At 40.4% G+C, this 27,064-nt stretch overlaps 1 protein-coding gene across 6 annotated transcripts in view; it reads right to left on the bottom strand.

Annotated features, from left to right (window-relative positions):
* SPAG9 (sperm associated antigen 9) overlaps positions 1-27,064 on the bottom strand; it is a 163,585-nt gene that overhangs the window by 4,378 nt on the left and 132,143 nt on the right. For 4 of the 6 annotated variants that reach the window (XM_023204508.3, XM_023204510.3, XM_023204513.2 and 1 more), the window contains 10 exons: positions 24,781-24,999; positions 24,010-24,205; positions 21,432-21,557; positions 19,997-20,077; positions 19,221-19,288; positions 16,808-16,956; positions 13,832-14,003; positions 11,179-11,292; positions 8,844-9,020; positions 4,755-4,904 (listed from right to left, as the gene is read on the bottom strand). In XM_023204508.3, the coding sequence (XP_023060276.2) occupies positions 4,755-4,904; positions 8,844-9,020; positions 11,179-11,292; positions 13,832-14,003; positions 16,808-16,956; positions 19,221-19,288; positions 19,997-20,077; positions 21,432-21,557; positions 24,010-24,205; positions 24,781-24,999 (1,452 nt within the window). Of the gene's footprint in view, positions 1-4,754; positions 4,905-8,843; positions 9,021-9,839; positions 9,986-11,178; positions 11,293-13,831; positions 14,004-16,807; positions 16,957-19,220; positions 19,289-19,996; positions 20,078-21,431; positions 21,558-24,009; positions 24,206-24,780; positions 25,000-27,064 lie in introns of those variants that run through there. The other 2 variants (XM_023204514.3, XM_023204511.3) reach the window with 2 other exon arrangements.

Here is a 27,064-nt window from a genome sequence, read left to right as displayed (position 1 = left end):
CCCATATTCACCCAAGCCACTGCTTGACTTCAGAAAAGGTTAACTCATTTTTCAGACTGTATTTATAAAATCGAGTTCACTACACTATGTTGAAAAGCCATCCCAATATGTCTGCATACTGATGGTACCAGATATGGAAAGCTAAGAAGGCAATTCTGTGTTCATCCAAAATGAAGAGTCTACTCGCATTTATTTCAAACTAAGAAACGAGAAAAAAAAAAACTGTGTTATAAAATGCGTGAGCACAGGTACAGAGCAAACTAACTAAACCCAAATAACTCACACTTATTATCAATGACAGGTGTAACATTCTCCAACTGGAGATAATTGATACAAGCATATGGAAATTAAAATAATCAGCCTGCAGCACTGCAGATGGCAGATTCATCAGCTACTGGGTTTTTCTTCCAATGATTTTCAAGTTTAGGATAGGTTATGAATTAACAGTGCATAATGGAAAAGAAGAAACACAGACGTTGGAGTAGCAGCCAAGATACGGGTTCTTCCGCATGGCAGTTGAGTGAATGTGATCCATGGTGTCCTGATCAGACACTGGCTTCCAAGGCCCAGTGTGGGGTACACCACACTCCTCTCCACAAGACCCAGTGCAGGGCATACGATACTTCTTGGTACAAGCTTGCGTCAATTGTATCTGTTGTCACAAAGCAGGGTGATTTTGGCACAACCCAGTGAAAAGTTGTCTAGTGGGATGGATTCTTCAGCAGAATCCTAAAAACATGTACACCACACGATCTAAAGATATATTCCACTGATCTAACAGAATTTTGTAATGTGCCCCATGTGAATTTCAGCTGGATAAAAGAAAATATTGATACTGTTGACTAGAAACAGCAGAAGAGAAAAAACCCTAAATATCTGCATTTTTCTCTGCAGGCCAAACTTTCCCTTACTAGCTCTGTAATGGCCTTTTCACAGCAATATCAAACTAGAGAGAGGAGAACACTCAGGACAAAATCCCATCTCTGAAATGAAACATAACCAGGTGGTTAGAAGGTAAAAAAATTAAGTTTGGCTCTTAAATTTAAAAAAATTTCTATGATAACAAATTAATTGGCTGAGACAAAAGGCTGCTGGCATTTCTTTTCTGAGTTGTTCTGAAGATTTTACTTGTAAGAAAATTATCCTGTCTGCTAGGGTCTCTACAGCTTAAGTTTTAAATTTAAATCATTAAAAATATGGGACTGTTAGAATCAATGTCTCACTGTTAAAATATTACAGGAAATGGAAAAGGAAATGGACCCCCAAAAAAGATCAAATTCGATTTTTTAAAAACAGTATATTCACTATTAAAATTAGCCTATGTTAAAGACAAGTCTGTTTTTCAGGCTGGAAATAACAAGAGATACTGCCAAACCTGGTTAAGCAATTTTTGTTCTATTTTCAGGATCCACAAGGGAAGGAATTTTTAGTGGAAATGGAAAAACCAGATAGAGGTTTTATTAACAAACTCCTCAATATGGTTCCAACTGCCATACTGCACTCCAAGACAAGTTACAAAAATCACCCCAGCCAAGTGGAGTCCCTAACAATTCCTCTCATAAAAGGAAATTCAACAATAGTCAATTACTCAAAACACTTTGAAATGACTCCATTCTTGCTGACATTCCTAGAATCAATTTCTAAAGTTAACACTAACAGACTTCCCCCTTTAAAAGTGTCAACAAACTTTTTGCATCAGATATTAGTGACACTAATCACATTTGTCACATTGTCATTTAAATGACCCTAATTTTTTGTATTCCTTTACAGAATTCATATCTAAAGTATTTGTTACTGATCTACAACATTATTATATTCTCTCAAACCACCTAGTGCCTTATGTCTGGGAACTTTCTGAAGCACTGAGATTTTAGGTGAGTCCAAGGGATCAGTTTATGTATAGCAAATAAGCTGGGTGTGGTGGCTCACGCATGTAATCCCAGCACTTTGGGAGGCTGAGACAGGTGGACTGTTTGAGGCCAGGAGTTTGAGACCAGCTTGGCCAACATGGTGAAACCCTATCTCTACTAAAAATACAAAAATTAGGCCGGGCGCGGTGGCTCAAGCCTGTAATCCCAGCACTTTGGGAGGCCGAGACGGGCGGATCACGAGGTCAGGAGATCAAGACCATCCTGGCTAACACGGTGAAACCCCGTCTCTACTAAAAATACAAAAAACTAGCCGGGCGAGGTGGCGGGCGCCTGTAGTCCCAGCTACTCCGGAGGCTGAGGCAGGAGAATGGCGTAAACCCGGGAGGCGGAGCTTGCAGTGAGCTGAGATTCGGCCACAGCACTCCAGCCCGGGCGACAGAGCAAGACTCCGTCTCAAAAAAAAAAAAAAAAAAAAAAAAAAATACAAAAATTAACCAGGCATGGTGGCACATGCCTGAAATCCCAGCTAATTGGGAGGTTGAGGCACGAGAATTGTTTGAACCCGGAAGGCGGAGGTTGCAGTGAGCCAAGATCTTGCCACTGCACTCCAGCCTGGGTGACAGAGTGTGAGACTCTGTCTCAAAAAAGAAAAATTATAGCAAATAAATAAACATATTGGTACAGTGTTTTACAATTTACAAAGCACTACTCTTTCATGAGCATCAATTCTCCATGTTTTCTTTGTACATCTCTGGTCATTCCTTCTCAGATCCCTCCATAAGCTCTAATGATCTTTTTTTTTTTCTGAGACGGAGTCTCGCTCTGTTGCCAGGCTGGATGGAGTGCAGTGGCCGGATCTCAGCTCACTGCAAGCTCCGCCTCCCGGGTTCACGCCATTCTCCTGCCTCAGCCTCCCGAGTAGCTGGGATTACAGGCGCCCGCCACCTCGCCCGGCTAGTTTTTTGTATTTTTTAGTAGAGACGGGGTTTCACCATGTTAGCCAGGATAGTCTCGATCTCCTGACCTCGTGATCTGCCCGTCTCGGCCTCCCAAAGTGCTAGGATTACAGGCTTGAGCCACCGCGCCCGGCCATGATCTTTAAATGGAGTATGAAATCAGGGTTCTATCCTGGAACCTTTCCTTTTCTTTCTTTTCTTTTTTTGGGGTTCAAGTGATTCTCCTGTCTCAGCCTCCTGAATAGCTGGGATTACAGGTACACAGCATCACGCTCGGCTAATTTTTGTATTTTTATTAGAGACTGGGTTTCGCCACTGGAACCTTTTCTTTTAACTCCCTGGGTGAACTCACCAACCCTCATGGCTTTTAGTACCACTCCAGCAGACAGCTCCCAAATCCCTCCCTCCTAAGATAGAGGACCTGTATATTCAGAAGCCCAGTGGAAATTTCCCACCTAAATCACCACTACGCTCTTCAAGATCAACATGACTAGCACTGGACTCCTCTTTCGGTCTCTCCAGACCTGCTTCTCCTGTTGACAGTCCTGAGCTCTATGGCCCATTCCCCGTTTCCCCACATTCCCATCATGCTTCTTATCGGTTCCCACTGTTACTACCTTTCTTGGATATTCACTTGTTCCCAACTTATTTCCCTACGTCTAGTCTTGAACCTCCTTCACACAACTCTAATCACATTGCTCCTATAGTTCTCTTTTGCTTGAAAGATAAAGTACAATCTTCTTAATCTGGTATGTAAAGGCCTCCTATACTCCGGTCCCTCCCTCCCTTTTGAGAAGAAATTCATACTTTCTTCTACTCCACGCTCTTGTCATTTTAAAATAGCTTTTCTTCCATTAAGATGGTTTCATATCTCTAAACCTTTGGCCAAGCTACTCTCCTACCTCGGAGTGCCAATCCCTGGTCCTCCCCGCCCCATTCCCCAACCTGACCCTCTGGGCTAAGACTGTGCAGCGCTGAGTCCCTTCAAGCATCATTTCTTGACTTCCTTCTCTCCCTCCCCTTGGAAAGAACTAACTACTCACCACCAGAGCATCAGTAACATTTTAATTTATTAACATGTCTCTATCTCTCCACTGTTCTATAATCTATTAGATGAAGGCTTTGTCTGATTTGTTTCTGCATCTCCAGTTTAAGACTGATAGGTACACAGTAGGTGCTCAATTGAGCACTATATGTTTAATATAATATATAATAATACAATAACATGTTTGTTGTTAAGAAAATGAACAAATGAAGTTGTTTTGACACAAACAACACTTTAAGAAATATTTTTATTTCTCCATTTTGCCAGTTAGAAAACCGAGGCTCTAGGAGGTTGAATGACTTGTCCGAGGCCTTCTGACCCTAAATCTTATGCTTTTCACATAAAACTTCACATTGACCACATCCTGCTATTTCTAATGCTCCTTTCAAACAATACATTTTGGTATGAAAAGAAATACCAAGGGCCGGGTGCGGTGGCTCAGGCTTGTAATCCCAGCTCGGAGGCCGAGGAGGGTGGATTACTTGAGGTCAGGAGTTTGAGACTAGCCTGGCCAACATGGTGAAACCTCATCTCTACTAAAAATACAAAAACTATCCAAGTGTGGTGGTGCACGTCTGTAATTCCGGCTACCTGGGAGGCTGAGGCAGGAGAATCACTTGAACCTCGAGGCAGAGACTGCAGTGAGCTGAGATCATGCCACTGCATTCCAGCCTGGGTGAAAGCATGAGACTTCATCTCAAATAAAAAAAAAAGAAGAAATACCAAAAAGAAAAAAACAAAAAACACAAAATTCTTTCCTATGTAAAGAGCTAGAAGAGAACCTTTTATGAATTATTATCAGAGTGGTTTCTTATTTACTTTGGGAGTAAACCCAAGTCATAGCACACAGGGCACACTGAGCTCCCAGAACCAATGACGTACCCATTCGGAAGTCGATGTAGCCCTCTCCTCCACTGATGACAAGCATAGACTTCAAGGGTGTCTGACTGCCAGGCTCCTGTGCAGATGGCCCTGCTTTGTCACCTGTCAGATCCGTGCCACTACTGCTACTTTGTGGGCTGATGACTTGACCTGTTTTACACAGAAACAAAAGTGAATATTACTTATCACAGAAGGGAGGCTGGTTTTTCTTTTTTTCTTTTCTTTTTTTTTTTTAAATATTTTTAGAGTTAAACAAAAAGGTAAATATCTTCTAATAACCAAATATTGGGGAAGCTAGAAGGCTATCCATGATCAGAAAACATTTATATGAAGATTTTAAGAACCCAATTTGAGGCTGGGCATGGTGGCTCATGCCTTTGAGAGGCCAAAGTGGGAGAATCACTTCAGGCCAGGAGATTGGGACCAGCCTGGCAAATACAGTAAGGCCTCATCTCTACAAAAAGAGTTAGCCGGGGATGGTGGTGTGCGTCTGTAGTCCTGGCTTCTTGGGAGGTTAAGGCAGAAAGATCACTTGAGCCCAGGAGTTCAATGTTGCAGTGAGCTGTGATGCACCACTGTACTCCAGCCTGGGCGACAGAGCAAGACCTTGTCTCTAAAAAATAAATAAACAAACAAACAAAAAACCAATTTGAAAATCTAAGTAAAGCAATTTTGTAACAAAGCAGGAATAGACCCCAAAACCAGTATGAGATACATGCACGGCAAGATGGGTCTTAGCTGCCTGCTTCAAATTACTTTTTTTTTTTTTTTTTGAGATGGAGTCTCGCTTTGTTGCTCAGGCTGGAGTGCAGCGGAATGATCTTGGCTCACTGCAACCTCTGCCTCCCGGGTTCAAGCGATTCTCCTGCCTCAGATCCTGAGTGGCTGGGACTATAAGCGCGTGCCACTATGCCCACCTAATTTTTTGTATTTTCAGTAGAGACAGAGTTTCACTGTGTTAGCCAGGATGGTCTAGATCTCCAGACCTCATGATCTGCCTGCCTCGGCCTCCCAAAGTGTTGGAATTACAGACGTGAGCCACTGCACCTGCTCAAACTATTTTATTATTATTTTTTTGAGACAGAGTTTCGCTCTTATTGCCCAGGTTGGAGTGCAATGGCATAATCTCGGCTCACTGCAACCTCTGCCTCTGGGGTTCAAGCGATTCTCTTGCCTCAGTCTCCCGAGTAGTTGCGATTACAGGTGCCCACCACCACACCTGGCTAATTCTTGTATTTTAGTAGACATGGGGTTTCACCATGTTGGTCAGGCTGGTCTCAAACTCCTGACCTCAAGTGATCCACCCACCTAGGCCTCCCAAAGTACTGGGATTACAGGCATAAGCCACCATGCCCGGTCTCTTAAGAATTTTTAATGAAGTCTTTCTATGTTTGCCCAGGCTGGTCTCAAACTCCTGGGCTGAAGTGATCCTCTTGCCTTGACTTCCAAGTTGTGGAATTACAGGTGTGAGCCACCACACGCAGCCTACCTGCTGCAAACTATTATAATAAGTCTATATCTTTTGATCTGAAAGACAGTGGAAGAAGTCTCTCCCTTGAAAAGGAATGTGCTTATTTGTGTCAGAGACTGAGAAAAGTCTTCACCTTAAGCCCTATGAGTTTGCATTGTCATCATTAACATTTAAATTTATTTCAAATCTATGGCTTTCATCTCATATTTAAGGAAAGTACAGGTTATTTTTACTTTAGATTATGCAAACACAATTACTAGTAAATGTGCTGTTTGTTCTAAAGCTTAAGTTCTAAGGTAGAATCCTTGAGTGTGAAATAGTAGAAAGAGAGAAACCTTTACTATTCACACTATGAACAAATGAGCAATCTCTAAGCCATCCCTCTTAGCAAGATTTAATTGTGGGACTTTTTTCCTTGTCAGAATCTGCTGTCCTTTGGTCAAACTATACAGACAGTGCCTCCAGGAGCTAGGTGGACAGTCATTAATGCGACACACTGTAACAAAATTAATGTATGTGGAAAGTGGATAGGATAGTCTGATGTATCACCACAGGGATTCATTCATACATTACTCAATTATACTTTGGAAGAAATCAAGCACTGCAGAAATGACTTCTGTTGGTAGACCAGTTAGCTCTGCCACAGAAGCAACAGCACAGTGGTATTACTGATAAGGCCAACCAGAATGGTTTAATTTTTAGGGCCAACTGGCCTCACAATAACCATGTTGCTAATTCCACTTTTGGATTTATATCCAACAGAAAATTCTTGCACATGCACACAAGAAGGTCCGCTTCAGTACTGTTTTTAATAGTGAAAAAAGAAAGGGAAGAAGCCTAGAGGTCCACCAACAGAAGAATGAATAAAATGTAGCACTTTTATGCGGATATAAGAATATCATTTAAATGAATAAACTAGATTTTTACGTATGAACATTAATAAATCTCAAAAAATGAGAAGCAAGTTGTAGAAGCATACATATGAAGCACAACGTTTAACATGTAAAGTCCAAAACCACAAAACAATCATACTTTGTTTATAAATACATTCAAACATAATAAAAATACAAAAACATGGGCAAGAGGATATGCATCAACTTCAAGATAGTGGTTACCAATGGAGAGGAAAAGGAGAGGAGAATGGGATTAGAGAGGGATACAAAGGAGATTTAAAGGGGACTCTGTGATATTTCATTTTTTTTTTTTTTTTTAAGCAAGAGAAACACTGTTACCAGCAATCCCATTTCTAGGAAGCAAATGACTATACACATATATAAAATGTACAAATGAGGTTTCAGAAAGCTCATTATCACTGTTGTTAAGAATAACTGAATAATTGCTTAGGGTACCATATGCCAGCCCTTGCCCCATGTACATATAATCATTTACTCTTAGGAAGACCCTTGGGAAAATAAGTATGATGAGTAATTTGACTTGTTAGCTCGGTACCCAGATATTTGGTCAAACACCAGTCTAGATATCATTGTGAGTCTTTTTTAGATGTGATTAACATTTAAAACAACAGACTTTGAGTAAAGCTGATTATGCACCACAGTGTGGGTGGGCCTCATCTAACCAGTTGAAAGCCTTAGGAGAAAAAGACTGAGGGATCCCAAAGAAAGAGAAATGTTGCCTCCAGACAGACTGCTTTCAGATTTGGACTGCAATATCCACTCTTCCCGGGGTCTCCAGCCTGCCAGTCTGCCCTGCAGATTTCAGACCTGCCAGTCCTCACAATTGTGTGGCCCAATTTCTTAGGATGTCTCTCTCTTCACACGCACATCCGCATGTATCCTACTGGTTCTGTTTCTCTGGAGAACCCTGACTAATATACTAAGACACTGCTATTTCTACATCACAGAGTTAGTTGGTAGGGCAAAGTCAGATTTGAACTTTGCCTAGCTCCTAAACTTGCCTCTTATGGGAAAAAAAAAGAATTCAAAACATGGGTCCTGTTTACAGATGGTCAGTAACATCACTTTAGTATTGTCAATGGATAATTTTTCATTTTTCACTGGACATCATCACTACCACCTTTTGTCTGGGTAGTGCTTTGAAGCTCCCAGTAGCATTTTCATTAATTTTCATAACAAATGAAGTAGGCAGAGCAGATATTAATCACATCCACCTAGGAGTGAGGAAATGAATCTCTGAGGTTAAGTGACTTGCTCGAGGTTAGTGGCAGAGACACAAGGCCCAGACCCCTAGGCCTCCTAGTCCACTGCTTTTTACTGTTAAGCTGCTAAAGGTACCAGAGTGCATTCTCTGTTCCTCCATGCAGCCTTGATGATAGAAGCTTCTTTCTAGTGATTTCTCTTATTAGGTCAAGACCATTTTTGGCAATCCACGATGATCAAATAATACTACTGCTTTTCAAAAGTAAGCAAGTCTCCTAAAGAAAAATCAATAAATTTGTCTTTGGGGGTGGGAGAGATATTCCAGAATAACTTCATTCAAGTATACCACCTTACTCACACCTCCATTGCAGAACTTCCTTCGTATATATTGAAATTACCTGCAATTCGAGTAATTAGCCCTAGACTATTAGGTAGTGGAACCAAGAGATGACAGAAGAGAGACAATTACATGAAACATCTCAACAGAATAATCTAACATACCTGGGACTGCCACAAAGAATTTCACAGCATCCCGGTGCCCATGGAAGCAAAGCTGAGCATGTGCCATTGAACAATAGGGTATAAATGTCCCTGGAGTCACTTTATCGCTGTTTTCATCACCATATACGCGGATTACACTTCCAGGACGATTTCCCGGTACACCTGAGGTTTTATTTGCTGCAACAGAAAAACCAAATACCAAATATTTTCCCCTAGAAAATAGTAATGGATGTAAGAGGTTACTGGTTAATCCTTATGATATTATCTAAAAGCTACAGCCAGTTGAGATAAAACAAGGATGGCAATGCCAATTCAAGACAAAGCTGGGAAAAAAAGGGATACAGCATGCTAGTTATTTTTAAGTACCTCAGTAAATGGAGCAGGGGATTTTGCCAGTCTAGCAATAAGTAAGCTTATTTTTTAAACACATCTTTTCATTTAAAAGGTAATTTTAGTTAAAAACAAGAAAACAAATTTGAATCTTAGTTGTTTCTTGTTTTGTTTTTAATGCCCATGTTAGAAAATTAAACATTATACAGTTTAAAGTAAATGGGTATATTTTCAAATAAAGTCTTTCTCTATAGTTTATCTTCTGATTTTTCTTCCTCACAGTAAGAATATTTCCCTTGAGGGGGATGGTAAAAAGCTGTGCTTACAAGAATCCAGCCACTACAATAGAGCAGCTTTTATTGATATCAGACTGATGGTGTGCTGCGTTACTATAAAAGACCAGACTCACAAAACATCCCCATTCCATGGGCGAGTAAGTAAATGAAAGAAATATGATCGGTAACAAGAGTAAACGATGTAAATTAATGACAGCTTTAAGAGATGTTTCATGTTTATACTGGAAGGAAAACAAAGTCTGAAAGAAAGTTCAGCTGCAACAAAAGATGATAAATAGACTAAGCTGCTGAGCAGTTTGGTGGCCATGTAACAAACATTAAAAAAAAAAAAAAAAAAAAAGACACCTGCTGCAATGCAGTGACTGCAAGTGGATGACATTTAGGAACATTCAAGAGGGTATTCTAGAGGAGTGGTAACAGCCTTACAGTGGCTATTAGAAGCCAGGAAGAAGAGCTTGGTTCAGGATCTGCACTTACCCCTCAGCCCCAGTAAACGTCCCTGGTGGAGGATTACAGCTAAAGTGAGAAAGGAGGAAAGGGGACATGGAGAGGTGCACGACAGGGAGGAGAGAATTACTGTGAGCCACCACTCTCAGCGTCTTCTATCTGGCAAAACTGGCACTCAAAGCCTCTAACGAAAATAACAAGATCCCACTTGGCATAATACCAAGTAATACATAAAGTTCTTCCCAAGCCTTCCATAGAATCTCTGCTCAAAAAGGAAAATCTCATTTATGGTAGTTTTGGTTTTTTTTTTTTTTTAATAATAAAGCAATTTTAGTGAATCTGAATCAAAACACTAAGAACTCAATGTGTAGCATTTCCTAAATGCTAAAATTTCTCCTTTATTTCTCTCTCTGTGTTTTAAAAAAGAAATCCTGTTCCAGTAACTATGCTAAAATGAAACTCTTACAAAGAACTGAAATGAACTCTAGGGGATCCTGGAATCTCTTAGGATATAAGGAGAGGTCTAAATATGATTTATAAGTAACTGCAGAAAAGACAGTTGGGATTGAAACCTTGGGTTCTTTTAAAGACTTCTGAAATACCTTCTAGTCTTTTTCCCTCCTCTGGCCTGAAAAAAGGGTGACTCTGAAGTGTATATTTATTAATGTATTTTATAGACTTACAGTATTTGCTTTAAAACCATTCCCTGCCATGAATTTTGCAACACAAAAACATTTACTTAATGGATGATTAATGTAATGGAACATCGTATGAGAAACACACAAGGTATATTTTACTCATAAAAACAATAAATCACATTCTTTTAAAATAGAAGATAGATGGAAAGGCTTGCTGAACTCCTGAGAAACTTCTTCCACAACTTTTTTTAAACTTCGAATAAGACAAACTACCTGCTAAGGAGATATGAAAAACTAGGATGGATGCTAGGTAGTATTTTTGGACAATGGTATAACAAGGCTTAAGAGAAACGGACTTTAACTTTTATTTCAAAGATGAAATAGGACCGTGATTCCTGAACTGTGCAAGCATTTTCACAAGGAAAAACCTTTAATTATGACTACTAGTCTTGATACATGAAAACTTATTTTCCTAGAATTTGTAAGTTTCATTGAGTGAGGTAACAATAGCTAGATCTTTGCCATCACTGATTTTCTGAGCTAACACAGATTTGAATTCCAGACATAACTATTTCCTATAATTCTCCTATTTGACCCACGGCAGTTATCTAAAAATATACTTACTTTCTGTCAATGGGATGGAGATAATGACACCATTTCCTGTCCCCACCCACAAACGATTACAAGACACCATAAGAGCTGTGATTCTCACAAAAGAGAAGCCCAGTTTTCCAGTACCTGTAAAGAAAGGAGAGAACACTTTATTGAGAAACTAAAGCAGACAGCATGTTACATTCCAAGTTCCTTAAAAGTAGCAGGATTACAAAAAAAAAAAAAAAGGAAGAAGTAGTAGCAGGATTGATACAACACAGAGGAAATGTGACTAGAGCTAGATGGATGTTTCCTGAAGGCTCATATCAAAGTAAGCTCTTGTTGGGGCTTACTGTCTGACAATTCAGGGTTAATGGAAAAAGAAAAGCGTAAAAGTGGGTAATGTAACATTATTAGTTAGAAGAAAAGTACATAGGAAATAGGGTACATCAGGAACTGTGACACAGGATTTCCTCAGGGAACTGTAAAACCAAACCGACACATAGAACAAAAAACCCCAACAGAAAACAGTGAAACTGGCAGGGCACGGTGGATCACGTCTGTAAATCCTAGCATTTCAGAGGTCAAGGTGGGATGACTGCTTGATCCCAGGAGTTTGAGACCAACCTGAGCAACATACTGAGACCTAATCTCTAAAAAAAGTACAAAAACTAGCCAGGCATGGTGGCACATGCCTGTAGTCCCAGCTATGTGGGAGGCTGAGGTGGGAGGGTCACTGAAGCCCAGGCGTTTGAGGCTCTGTGAACTGTGATCCCACCACTGCACTCCAGCCTGTGCAACAGAGCAAGACTTTGTCTCTAAAAACAAACAAACCCAGAGAAATCAAGGGTCCTTTGATCTCATAAGCTGAAAATGTTCTGGTTTCCCTTAAGTTTATTTGCATAGATAAAAATCTTTGTAAACAAAATCTATACTTCTCCCCTCATTTATACATTTGGGCTCTAAAGCAGTTAAAAATTTTTAAGTATTATACACAAATAATTTAGGGAGAATAAATGCATTTTTGTATTTCAAGTTAATTTTTACAGTTGATCTTATGATCTTATTTTCAGTGACTTGAAAGGCAAATTTATTGAACAGGTAATACATTTAAGAAAGACAACATTAGTACTCATAAGTTCTACTTATAAGAACTGAGAGCATGATCGCTGAACTACAGAGTTAGAAGGAGGCTTAATTACCATTCAGCCTAACCTAGGACCTTTAACCTCCAGTCTAAGTATGTCCCTGAAATTAGCTGGTGTTTGCATATGTGTATACATTTTAGGGAGAAGGTACACAGCTAGAAATAAGGTTTTCTGAGGGCAGTAACTCTAAATGGTTGAAAATCACTGGTCCAGTTCAATCATTTTTCATGAAAGGAATCCTTTATGACATTCCTAATAATCATTATAGCACTGGGTCCGGTGCTCAAGATAGAGCAGGGAACAAGACAATGATGGCCCCTGATCTTCATGGGGCTTAGGGTCTGTAGGGGAGAGATTATAAACAAGAATCACATAACACTGGTGCAATCACAATAATGACAAGCCCATGAAGACAAAGTATGACAGGATCTAAATGAAGGTCTTTCCTGAATATGACAGGTAGGCTATGACCTGAAAGCTATGTCAGTAAAAAGGAACCAAGAAGAACTTCCCAGGTAGATGATACAGCAGCACATGTGAGGACCCTGAAATGGGAAGGAGCTTGTTGAGCTGTGGGTCGGTGTGAGCAAGGAGAGTGTTTGAGAACATGTAAGGTCTCCTGGTCATGTCACTTCATCTCAAGGCAACAGTGGGCCTTGAGATGCAGGTAATATCTGCACCTTGGTTACTAGGCAGAGAACAGACTGGAGTGGCAACAGGGAGCCCAGTTAGGAGGCCTGGGGGTAAAATGATAGTGGTAGAGACAAAGAAATAACTGATCTAATACAGTTTTAGAGGCAGACTTGAGTGTTCCCAGTGACAGATTAGATATGGGAAATAAGAGGGGAGGAGTCCAAAATGATCCCAACTTTCCGTCAAGAACAATAAGGGGCCAGGTGCACTGGCTCATGCCTGTAATACCAGCACTTTGGGAGGCTGAGGAGGGCCAATCACTTGAGCCCTGGAGTTTAAGGCCAGCCTGGGCAACAACTGGAGTTTAAAGTAGCCAGGCATGATGGTGCAGGCCTGTCCAGCTACTGGGGAGGCTGAGGTGGGAGGATCACTTGAGCCCAGGAAGCCAAGGCTGCAGTGAGCTGTGATGGTGCCACTGCACTCCAGCCTAGGTGATAGAGTGAGATCCTGTCTTGAAAAAAAGAAAAGAAAAAAACAAAAAACAAAAAAACAAGGCAGACTGAAACATCTGTCTGACACTTTCAGTGATAAAAGTTCACTATTCCTGAGGTAACTTAATTCATTGGTTCTACCCAGCATTTTAGACTATTTAAAAATAAAAACAAGGACTGGGTGAGGTGGCATGTGCCTACCTACAGTCCCAGCTACTACGGAGGCTGAGGTGAGAGGATTGCTTGAGCCCAAGAGTCCGAGGCTATAGTGTGCTATGACTGCACCTATGCATAGCCACTGCACTCCATCCTGGGCAACAACGCAAGACCCCATTTCAATAGAGAGACAGAGAGAGAGAGATAAAATAAAACACCCTCTTTGATTGGTAAAGATAAAACATGTTGGAAGCTTACCTAACATTTTGCTTACATAAGGCTCAATGTCCACATCCTGTAGATGTTGATAAGTGTGTGCATGATAGAGACGAAGCGTAGAATCCAAGCGAATGGAGACCCACACGCCATCCCCCACCCACGCAAGCTGTCGTACTTGGCTCTCCTTCCTGGGGTGTGCATCAAAAGATTTCTACGAGAGATTGTCCAATCACAAAGTTACTTTTGCTACATAGGATTTCACATCTAAAACTGTGCTAATTTGCACAAGTTAGCAGACTATTGAAAGAGAAGCCCAAATACTATATATTAAACATGATTACTCATATACACAATTGTTTTTGTCCTAGAATGCAAAACAAAATAAAGAACTAAGAACAGGATATTGGACTTGAGCACTATATAGGATATCACACAGCAATACTAGCACATCCACACTATGGAACAGTGTTCAACAGAAAGATTTTTAAAATTTTTTTATTTTTGAGACAGAGTCTTTGCTCTTGTCGCCCAGGCTGGAGTGCAATGGCGCAATCTCGGCTCACTGCAACCTCCCCTTCCTGGGTTCAGGCAATTCTCCTTCCTCAGCCTCCTGAGTAGTGGGATTACAGGCGCACACCACCATGCCGGGCTGATTTTTATATTTTTAGTAGAGCAGGCTTTCACCATGTTGGTCAGGCTGGTCTCAAACTCCTGACCTCAACTGATCTGCCGACCTCAGCCTTCCAAAGTGCTGGGATTACAAGCGTGAGCCACCGCACCTGGCCTAACAGAAAGATTTTATCTCCAGATTTTGTGTTGTTGCAGAATCAGGCTGGGTGCTGATGGCTCACACCTGTAATCCCAGCACTTTGGGAGGCCGAGATGGGAGGATCTTTTGAGTCCAGGAGTTTGAGATCAGCCTGGGCAACATGGTGACACCCCAACTCTACTATAAATACAAAAATTAGCTGGGCATAGTGGTACACGCCTGTATTCCCAGCTACATGGGAGGCTGAGGTGGGAGGACTGCTTGAGCCCAGGAGTTTGAGGTCAGTCCGGGCAACACAGCAAGACCCCGTCTCTACAAAAAAATTAAAGAAAAATTAGCCAGGTGTAATGGCATGTGCCTGTGATCTCAGCTACTTGGGAGGCTGAGGCAGGAGGCTTGCTAGAGCCCAGGAGTTTGAGGCTGCAGCAAGTTATGATTGCGCCCCTGCACTCTATCCTGGGTGACAGAGTGAGACCTTGTTTCAAAACAAACAAACAAAAATACCAAAATATAATTAAACTACAAGGAACCCACACTGCTGTATATGTGTGTGAGGAATAGGCTGAGCATTCCCAATCCAAAAATCTGAAATCTGAAATGCTTTAAAACCTGAAGTGTTTAAGTGCTGATATGATACCATAAGTCACCCTGAACACAGTATTTTTTCTACTGCACTAATGGTATATCGTATTTTTCACTGTTATAAAGTATACAGGAAACATAAATAAATTTTATGTTTAGACTTTGGGTTCCATGCCCAAGATATTTCATTATTTATGTATATATGCAAATATTCCAAAATCTGAAAATAATCCAAAATGTGAAACACTTTTGGTCTCAAGCATTTTGAATAAGGGATACTCTGGCCGGGCACGGTGGCTCAAGCCTGTAATCCCAGCACTTTGGAAGGCAGAGACGGGCGGATCACGAGGTCAGGAGATCGAGACCATCCTGGCTAATACGGTGAAACCCCATCTCTACTAAAAAGTACAAAAAAACTAGCCAGGCGAGGTGGCAGGCGCCTGTAGTCCCAGCTACTCGGGAGGCTGAGGCAGGAGAATGGCGTAAACCCAGGAAGCGGAGCTTGCAGTGAGCCGAGATCCGGCCACTGCACTCCAGCCCAGGCGACAGAGCAAGACTCCATCTCCAAAAAAAAAAAGGGATATTCAACTTGTGTGTGGAGGGATGGAGGGATGGATGGATTGATAGATGGATAGATAGCCAGATAGCTAGCTAACTAGATACATATAAACAGATATATAGATAGATAAATATAGACAGACAGAATTGATATTAAAAAAACAAACACCAAATGGTTAACTTTGAGACTTCCAGGAAAAGAAATGTGATTTGGGGGACGGTAAAGGAGAGCTTTCACCTTAAAATTTCCTGTATGTTGTTTTTTTTTTCCCTAAACAATTAGAATGCATTTATGTATGTGGCAAAAAAAAACCCACAAAACTGTAAGAAAACAATGCTAGGTCAGATGCGGTGGCTCATGCCCGTAATCCCAGCACTTCGGGAGGCCAAGGCAGGCCGATTACGAGGTTGGGAGTTCGAGACTAGCCTGGCCAACATGGTGAAACCCCATCTCTACTAAAAATATTTTAAAAATTAGCCGGGTGTGGTGGCAGGCGCCTGTAATCCCAGCTACTTTGGACGCTGAGGCAAGAGAATTGCTTGAACCTGGGAGGTGGAGATTGCAGTGAGCCGAGAACGTGCCACCGCACTCCAGCCTGGGTGACAGAGCAAGACTCTGTCTCAGAAAAAAAAAAACTAAAAAAGAAATCAATGCTAGGAGGTTAGGAGGTTTTCATTTTTACAACAAATTCCCAGTGCAATGTTATTTCACCTGGGACACATATATGAATGCGCCTGGATTACACATGGGGAGGACAGACAGGAATCCTCTTCTCAAACAATCCTCATATAACTAAATGTATCAAGAACCATGTATTCAAACAAAAACACATACATATCTCTGGATACATACACAGACACACATTTAAACATTCATGTATAAATCCTCTTTCCTTTTTAAAAAAGCCACTTCCTACCCTCACAGTCAAAAGTGGCAAGAGAGTTAAGTAACACAGAAAGCTTAAGATATTCAAATACATTACTCAAGTGCCCTAAAACACACAGATCCAGAAACAATTTCTAAAGAAGCTGAAAGTAATTATAGTCTAATAGTCTTCGGATAATACAAATTCAATAAATATAGAAAACATAGGCTAATAACTTGCCTCTATTTTCATGGCCTTTGGCTGCACCACATAGATTTTGTTCCTATAGCCACACCAGACTTTGTCATGTACCACAGTCATGCAACGGATGGAATGATGAGGCCGTCCAAGGTCTAAGAGGTGATAGTTTGACAAATCCCACTGCCCATCTTTAAAAGAAATAAAAGGTTATAGTAAATGCATACCAACTGTTACTCAATTTCAACACAAGAAACATTGTATTTGTTGTATAATTAAAGTTATTGAGGAAGCACCCAAAGTCCCATGTACTAAGTATACCTTTTATTTGCAGCTTGGGTTCTTTTATTCCATAAGCTGCAAAGTTGGAAGAGACCCTCAAAGATCATCTGCCTCAAACTGCCACCCAGTACTCAGACCCCCTTTAAAACACGCTCACAAAAGCAGGGATGTGATGATAAATCAGTTACAAGTTACCTGTTTATCATAATATATTTAAAATTAGAATGGACTTAAGGTTATTTTGGGAATAATGTCTCTCACTCACGTACATTTTGATGTATTTTCTTGGGTAGAAGTTGAGGGCAACTCATCGCTAACACTTTAGGAATTTTGCATACTACATTTTCAGTGATAATAGAAATATGAAGGAGAACCAGTCACCAGAACCTTGCTTTGCGTTGTTAGCTTTTGTGAGCACACTGCCTCACAAAGCAGCCATTCCATTTTGAGACAGCTTTAATTGAAAAATACTACCCACACCTAGCTAAAGTCTGTCTTTTTGTGTGTAATCACCCATTCATCTGCAGTTTTGCAGAGTGGAAACAAAAGAATAAATCCAGTTCAAACTTCTTCGTTACAGCCCTATGTCTTCTCTTTTCAAAACCAAATATCTGGCCGGGCGCGGTGGCTCAAGCCTGTAATCCCAGCACTTTGGGAGGATGAGACGGGCAGATCACAAGGTCAGGAGATTGAGACCATCCTGGCTAACACGGTGAAACCCTGTCTCTACTAAAAAATACAAAAAATCAGCCGGACGTGGTGTCGGGCGCCTGTAGTCCCAGTCATTTAGGAGGCTGAGGCAGGAGAATGGCGTAAACCCAGGAGGCAGAAGTTGCAGTGAGCTGAGATCCGGCCACTGCACTCCAGCCCGGGCGACAGAGCAAGACTCCGTCTCAAAAAAAAAAAAAAAAAAACCAAGTATCTTTGGCACGTGCTCTGTACCTACCACAGTTTTACAGACCCTTCGTCCTAACTCTGTTTTGTTGATGTCCATTGAATATGCTGTCTTTATCTAGCCTAGTAGAGCAGGATTATCACCAGCCTTGTCCTGAATACTTTTTTTCTTTGAGGCTTAAAGGCATTAAACTCATATTACCTAAAGTCAACCTTTAGGTAATTCTCACTCTTTAGACATGTCTCCCCATCTTGCTCTTCTGAACTCAAATGCAGGACTTTACACTGACGCTTACTAAATGTATTTTACTTGTCTTATTCTGTCAATATTATTTTGAATTCAATTTACCAAAACATTCATTGTTTCGCTTTTTTTCTAGGCTTTCCCACTTATTAGCTGAGTGGCCATGAAAAAGTGACCAAAATGCTGTGTTTCAGTTTCCTCATCTATAAAATGAGGATGACCATGGAACTTTCTTCATAATTTAACGTAAAGATTAAATACAGACAAAGGGTTGAAAAAGGTAAAACGCAGCCCTCTTGCTCTTTGATGATATGGAGTCATTAATCAGCAATTTTCAGGTACCAATCAATTACAAAAGCACCTGTCATCTACTCCACATTTCCTCAAGCCCAGAAAGATAGGAGATTTTGGGAAAAGTTTTTCTAAAATCCAAATTCAGGGTATCTATGTTTCATAATACTTCCCAGATATACCAATCAAGTGGGTAGAAAATGATGTGTCATTTTTGGTTGACACAAGTACCAAGGAGTTATGGAGGAACACATACTAAATTCCCTCAACTTAATTCATTCAAGGTAGGGTTTCTGATACCACCACCCCTCTATAGATGAAACAATGGTTTTAAAGGGGGAAAATATAAATAAGGTGACATGAAAACGATTAAACCTTACCCAATTAAAATTCTTTAAAACAAAGTCCAAATGTTAAGTGGACACAAATTATTTTTAAAACATAGGACATTAAAATAACATCAAGTTTCTCTGAATTGCATAAGCATATGAATGAAAAACAAATGCCTCCCTATCACATTATTTAAAAGTACCATAAAATGCCCATTGTGGTAAACATATTTTCCCTAAGGCATCTGTTAATGTATACCTCCATGCAGGCACTAATATATCTACTGATGTTGTGTATTGTTATTTATTCTTTATCCTACTGACTATCATTTCTTTAAAACATAAGCCAATCTACTTAAAAATGCTTTGCAAAGCAACAAATTAGCGTCCATGTTATACACACATCACCACTCACCCACTCCTCTGTGAAAGATTGCAAGGGTGCCATCAGCCAGGGCTACTAACACGATTCCCTTCACGTGTCTGCAAACAGGAAAGGGGAGTTCAGAACTCTCCATTCAGGAACACAGAAGGGACCACATGGTACTGAACTAGTTCAGGGCCTCACAAAGGACCAATCTGTGATGAGTTAAGGAGCTGACACCAGAACATCAATGAACACACCGCTTTCTTCATTGTGCATGTCCTGCTGTGAAAAATGTCAGCTGAACTAAATAAACAGCATGAGTGGTATCTCAGTTGTTTCACTTTCTGGCCCAAGCTTCTCCTCTCATCACAGACAATCAACACAAACTCCAAAGACCAGAGACATGCACCTTGAGTGGAACCAACAGAGTCAGCTCTGTGGGCTCAGAGATAAACTGTCTGATTTTTGATAGGGAACACAGGGAAAAGAACTAGTAAATCAATGCCCCAATCAACATATTCACAAGCCATAAAGAATATTCTAAAACAAACATAAATTAATAGGTATTGGTTCCTTCCTGTAGTACTAAAGAACTCCCAGTATGGTGAGGACTCAATCAAGCAAGTTTTCCTTTCTACTTGGTTTTCTATTATACAGTTTCATTCTCACTTAACTGCTCTAATTCCATAAAAAGGGTGGAAAAAAACAAACAAATCTGGATACTAATTTAGTCGTGAAACATGTATTAGCTTTCAAAGTCTTAAAATCTAGTTTATACCAAAATACACAGTTTTAACAAGAAGAATTTCCAAAATAAAACTTACACAATACTGAGAATCGAATCTTTAAGTTTAATGGAATGGAGACATTTCCTCCACTGGGCTACAGATGAATGGACATACAAACTGCAAGAACAAAGTCAACACTGGTAAGGCATAGAGAACATCAAGACATTGCATATATCTAATAATGATTGCGAAGTTCATTCAGAAGGAAAGAAGAGTAACATAAATTTTAGGAAAAGGTGCTGCTGCTTTTGTGCAATGGTCAGAAAAGAAAAATGAGAGTGAGGGTAGGCCCAAGGTAGAGAAATAGGCTGCTGAGCAAAGAGAAACATATGAAGACTGAAAAGCAGGAACTAGTGCAATGCACAGTCAGTTTCACACACTTAGTCCTTGGGCAAAACTCTTTTTTTTTGAATTACCTTACCTCTCTACTACACTGACCTACAACTTTTGGATGACAGAGTGGCCCACATAGGGAGTGGCAAACTATTGCCTACAGGCCAGATCCAGTCTGCCACCTGTTTTAACCCAGCCTGCAAGTTAAGAATAGTTTTTATATTTTTAAAGGTGTGTGTGTGTGGGAAATCAGGGGTATTTTGTGACAGGGGAGATTTATATGAAAATCAAATTTCAGCGCCCATAATGCTCTACTGGAAGACAGTTATGCTAAGTTTGGCAACTCCTCACTTTATAGTATTGGACTCACATGAAAAAGACGTACTACAGGTTGAGTAACCCTTATTTGAAATGCTTGGGACCAGAGGTGTTCGGATTTCTGATTTTTTCAGATTTCAGAATGTTTACATTATACATAACAGTTGAGTATTCCTAATTCAAAAATCCAAAATGCTCCAATGAGCACTACCTGCCAGCGTCCTATCAGTGGTCAAAAAGTTTCAAATTTTGGATTAGAGATGCTCAACAGTAATCCTGCTTAACCTTTGGAAATGCACAATTTTGTAAAGCTCTCCACATGACTGAAAAATGAACAAACCATATAATATTAGTTATCATCATCTGACTTTTCAGATTGTGATTTGTTTTACCTATCTTAGTGAAAAATTTATTAAAAGTTGGGATTGGGCCTTCCTGCAGCCAAAATGTTGGTTGAATCCCAGTTTTCCTGCCCACATTCTAGCCTACATAAATTAAATCTTCTCTGTCTTTGTGCTGTTCAGGATCTTCTATTTCTGTATCAGCTCGATTTTAAAATTTTACGTACCTCTTCTTCCAAGAATATTACAGAAAGGGAACATTCTGTGACAAAGAAACATATGGCTTACCATTCAGAACCAGTGCAAGTCCAGTTTATGTGGTAGTTGCAACATAACATCAAATTGTGTATATATATAAAATTCTTTGCATTAATCCACACTTTTTATATTTGTGTTTACCATATTTTACTTATCTTCCAATTTCAAAAGCAAAAGTAAAACAATAAACATATTCTAATGTTAAAAGTGTTGGCACCTACCAGCCATTTTGAGCTCCAAGCCACATAGTTGGTAAAAGACTACTCATTTTCTGGGCTTCTTCTCTCACCAGGTCTTGTTCATTTGGCAGTACTGATATTTGATCTTTATATGCATCTGAGTCATTGCTGGAAAGGTAGGGCAAAAGGAAAGAAATTTGAGTATACTTAACTATAGTTTTCAGGGATAAATACTTCTATATTTAAGTTTGTTCATTTGTTTATTATTTATTTTTTAGAGATAGGGTATCACTCTGTCACCCAGGCTGGAGTACACTGGCACAAACAGGGCTCACTGCAGCCTTGACCTCCCACGCTCAAGTGATCTTTCCACTTCTGCTTCCTGAGTAACAGGGACTAGAGGCACATACACTATCACACCTGGCTGAAACTTCTAGTTAAAAAAAAAAAAAAAAAGAAACCACCAGAATTCCAGAGAAGCCAAAGTCAAAAGCTTACATCACATATTTCAACAATTGTATCAGAAATAACATTAACAAACTAGGAAGCCCAAGGAGCAGATAAGATAATAAGACATTGTAATGAAATACAGCAGTTAATATTCAGACTATTATTATGGCTGTCTCTTATTTTGGGTTTTGTCATAGTTTCTTCTCAGGTGAGAGAGACGGGAGGGATACACACATGCAAAAAGGAGGGAGATATATAAAGAGTTACCTAAAATAAATTAATAAACTGAAATATGTTTAATGTTCTAATCACAAAACCTTTCTTTTGAATTGTCAGGGCATATTTAATAAAATATATAACCAGGCTATCAAATTCAAATATGACTTATTCTTAAATTAATAATTCAGGCCAGGTGTGGTGGTTCACGCCTGTAATCCCGGCATTTTGGGAGGGCAAGGTGGGTGTTTTTCTTGAGGCCAAGAGTTCAAGACCAGCCTGGCCAACATGGTGAAACCCCATCTCTACTAAAAATACAAAAATTAGCTGGGCGTGGCGGCACATGCCTGTAATCTCAGCTGCTTGGGAGGCTGAGGCAGGAGAATTGCTTGAACCCGGAAGGTGGAGGTTGCAGTGAGCTAAGATTGCACCACTGCACTCCAGCTTGGGTGACAGGGTGAGATGCCATCTCAAAAAAAAAATAAAAAGAAAAAAAAAAAAGAATTAAATGTTAACCCATTTATGCCGGAGATTGCAAATTTTTTTGGTAAAAAATCAGGCCTTAGCGATGACTTTGAGCAGTAGGATATGAGTAACTCCCACAATCGTAGCATTCCAATAATGGACCACTAGGCATAAATGGGTTATTAATTAATCTTGCTTACTTTATACACTAAGAGGAAGAATATTAAACTTTAAAAAGGATCTAGTTTACAGAGACTCTCATCTAGAGGGGATCTAGAAAAGGCAGGAAAGGAAATAATTCACTAAATGGGCCTAGATTAACCAACCCTTTAAAGGAAGAGCCTAAAACAAATTGTTTTGTTTGTTTGTTTTCTGAGACACAGTCTTGCTCTGTTTCCCAGGCGGCAGTGCAGTGGTGAGATCATGGCTCTCTGGAGCCCCCAGCTCCCAGGGCTCAAGCAATCCTCCCGCCTCAGGCTCCTGAGTAGCTGGGACCACAGGTGCGCGCTACCATGCCCAGCTAATCATTAAGTTTTTTGTAGAGATGAGGGTCTCACTATGTTGCTCAGGATGCTCTTGAATTCCTGGACTCAAGCAATCCTCCAGCTCTGGCCTCCCAAAATGCTGGGATTATAGGCATGAACCACTGGAACCATCTGAATTGTTTTTAATAAAATATTTGCACAAAAACTAACTTCAAAAAGGTCATTCACACCCATGTGGGAAACTTGAACAATGGCAGATTTAAACAATGGACAATTGTGCTGATAACTGGAGTAAAAATTAAGAGTAGGGATGGGATTAAAATAACAAAGAATTACTAATAGAATGGAAGACAGTAAGCACAAAAAAAAAAGGAAAAAAAAAACCAAAACAGACCAGAGGAGAAAATGAACAGGAAGATTTTGACTAATATATAGTCATACACCTGGTAAAACCATTTTGGAAAATCAGATGGACAGCATATATGGTGGTGGTTCCACAAGATTATACTACTATATTTTTACAGTACCTTGTCCATGTTTACATACACAAATACTTATCATTATGTTCCAATTATCTACAGTATTCAGTACAGTAACATGCTGCACAGGTTTCTAGCCTAGGAGCAATGGGCTACACCATATTGCCTAGGTGTGTGATAGGCCATACCATCTAGATTTGTGTAAATGCACTCTATGATGTTCACACAATGATGAAATCACCTGATGCATTTCTCAGAATATATCCCCATTGTTGAGTGATGCATGATTATATTTTTATAGATACGATATTTTTTTTAAGTTGGAAGGTGTATGGAAGAAATGGGGGGGAATATCCAGGGAGAATGATGGAGAGGGAATACATGAAGATATCACAAGAATAGGTATCTTTTAGTCCACCACAGTGACACTAATTAGTGGAAATCTTTTGACTGTTTGAGATTATTTTGGTTCCTTTTATCTGTGCACTTCATCCAGTCTCCTAAGTTGATGACCCATTATTATACCTCGACTGATACACTGGGGAGAGGTCTTCTGGGATTTGAACTCCCAAAGGATCTGTAAAGACATGCTCTGTGTAGACGCCAGTTTGGGAGATGTCCACTGTGTCTTCAGCTGATCCCGCATTCCCTTCTGTAGCTTCAGTTGCTTCTTCTGCTGTTGGAACATTTTCATCAACCTCACTATTTTCTGCTTCCATTTCTACAAAGTAAATAAAACACTATTCCGAGTCTGGGCTTTTCTCTTCCAATTATTTCCCCACACAAACCGCTGTTATAGAATTCCATTCCATCTACCCACTCCTTCACACTGTATCATTAAATTAAGAATTCTTGATTCCATTTAACAGTCATTACAGCATCTTTTTTTTTTTAAGACCGAGTCTCGCTCTGTCACCCAGGCTGGAGTGCAGTGGCGCAATCTCAGCTCACTGCAAGCTCCACCTCCCAGGTTCACGCCATTCTCCTTCCTCAGCCTCCCGAGTAGCTGGGACTACAGGCACCTGCCACTATGCCTGGCTAATTTTTTGTCATTTTTAGTGAGATGGGGTTTCACTGTGTTAGCCAGGATGGTCTTGATCTCCTGACCTTGTGATCTGCCTGCCCTGGCCTCCCAAAGTGCTGGGATTACAGGCATGAGTGACCACGCCTGGCCTACAGCATCTTCTTTCAAGTTCTTTCAACCTTGTTACTTAAGATCTAAATTAAGTCCATAATGAGGCATCTGAGGGTAGCCTTAGACTCTATACAGATGGCAGGTAAAGAGAATGGATATACCTGGTGGTTTATCCATCACTGGAGAAGCACCATTGGTACTAGGTGAAGTTGCAGCTCCTGTCACACCTTCTGCAGAACAACCAACCACCGTGATGCCTCCTAATAGGCTGTCTGTCTCTGCTGAGCTGTTGCTTGTCATGCTTCCACATAAAGATGCTTTGTCTACCTGACCAGATTCTGAAAGATCTTCTCCTGCAGGGTAGTCTGTTTCTCGTGCACCTGAAAAATAAATCTTCTTGTAACAGCAAAGTAAACTTCTATAAATAACATTTTTTTCACTAAAACAATTACAGATTTGAAATGAGAGTATGCAGATGAGATGTACAGCTAGTTGAATACAGGTAACATTAAATTTACATTAACAAATCTTCACAATATGGGAAGGCAACTTTAAAAAATTAAGATAATACTTCTATTAACACAAATGCAAATAAACATAAAAATGTCAGAAAAGAAACTTTTGTTCTTTTTCTTTTTTCTTTTTTGAGACAGAGTCTTACTCTGTCGCCCAGGCTGGAGTACAGTGGCATGATTTCAGCTCACCGCAACCTCCGCCTCCTGGGCTTAAGTGATTCTCCTGCCTCAGCCTCCTGAGTAGCTGGGACTACCAGTGTAAGCCACCACGCCCGGCTAATTTTTGTACTTTTGGAAGAGACAAGGTTTCAGTATGTTGGTCAGGCTGGTCTTGAACTCTTGGCCTCAAGGGATCCACCAACCTCAGCCAAGTCCTGGGATTACAAGCACAAGCCACCATGCCTAGCCAACTTCTGTTCTTAGTGAGCTCCTCAGCAGCCACAGGTTTAAAACAATCTATTATATCTGACAAGGTCAGTCAAAAAAAATTTTCTTTTAAATCATCAAGACTACTACTACTGTTACTTGAGGTATAAGCTTCTATCCATTACTGTTAAAAATTAAACACCCCAAGTATATAGGGTGACTTAGATATTAGTAAAACATAAAAAACTAAGCATTTATAATATAAAAAATACTTACAGTGTAAAAATAAATCTCATTTTTTAATTTAGAAAATTGTTTTATTTATATCACACTAAAAACTTTTATTGCAGTAAAAAATATATAAACAAAATTTGCCACTTTAACCATTTAAAAGTATACAATTCAGTGGCATTAATATTTACAATATTGGCATTAATATTTACAACACTGTGTAGCCATCATCACTATGTTTTTTTGGAGACAGAGTTTTGCTCTTGTTGCCCAGGCTGGTGTGCAATGGTACAGTCTCAGCTCACTGCAACCTCCGCCTCCCAGGATCAAGCGATTCTCCTGCCTCAGCCTCCCAAGTAGCTGCGATTACAGGTGCCTGCCACTGCACCCGGCTAATTTTTGTATATTTAGTAGAGATGGGGTTTTACCATGTTGGCCAGGCTGGTCTCGAACTCCTGACCTCACGTGATCCGCCAACCTCAGCCTCCCAAAGTATTGGGATTACAGGCATAAGCCACAATGCCAGGCCTTGTTTTCTTAAACACAGGGTCTTACTCCCGTTGCCCAGTGGGGAGTGTAGTGGTGCAATCTCAGCTCACTGCAGCCTCGACCTCCCAGGCTCAAGTTATCCTCCCACCTCATTTTTTGATTTTTTGTGGAAATGAGGTCTCACTATATTGCCCAGACTGGTCTCGAACTTCTGGGCTCAAGTGATCATCCCACCTTGGCCTCTGAAAGTGCTGGGATTATGAGGTGAACCTCCATGCCCGGGCTATTTCTAAAGCTTTTCCATCACCTCACACAGACACTCTATGTTTTTATGAATTTACCTCTTCTAGGTATCTCACATAAGTGGAATCATATATTTGTCCTTTTGTGTCTGGCTTATTATTTCCTGTGTTTCCAAGGTTCATCTATGTTAGAGCATGTGTCAGAACTTCTACCTAGAGGATAATGCATTGCACTCTTAAACATCTGTTAAGAGGGCTGGGCATCCCAGTACTTTGGGAGGCCAAGGCAGGCAGATCACTTGAGCCCAGGAGTTCCAGACCAGCCTGGGCAACATGGTGAAACCCTGTCTACTGAAAGTACAAAAAACTTAGCCAGGTGTGGTGGTGTGCGCCTGTGGTCCCAGCTACTCAGGAGGCTGAGTTGGGAGGATCACTTGAGCCCGGGAGTCATGGCTGCAATTGAGTTGTGAATGCACCACTGCAATCTGGCCTGGGCAACAGAGTGGGACCCTGTCTCAAAAAACAAAAACAAAAATTTGTTAAGAGGGTAGATCTCAGGCTGGGTTCAGTGGCTCATGCCTGTAATCCTAGCACTTTGGGAG

Source organism: Piliocolobus tephrosceles, chromosome 16 (genome assembly GCF_002776525.5).
Source record: "Piliocolobus tephrosceles isolate RC106 chromosome 16, ASM277652v3, whole genome shotgun sequence".
In the NCBI taxonomy this organism is placed as follows: Eukaryota; Metazoa; Chordata; class Mammalia; order Primates; family Cercopithecidae; genus Piliocolobus; species Piliocolobus tephrosceles.
Note: the sequence above shows the minus strand (reverse complement) of the source record. Positions and strands in the feature narration are given on the sequence as shown.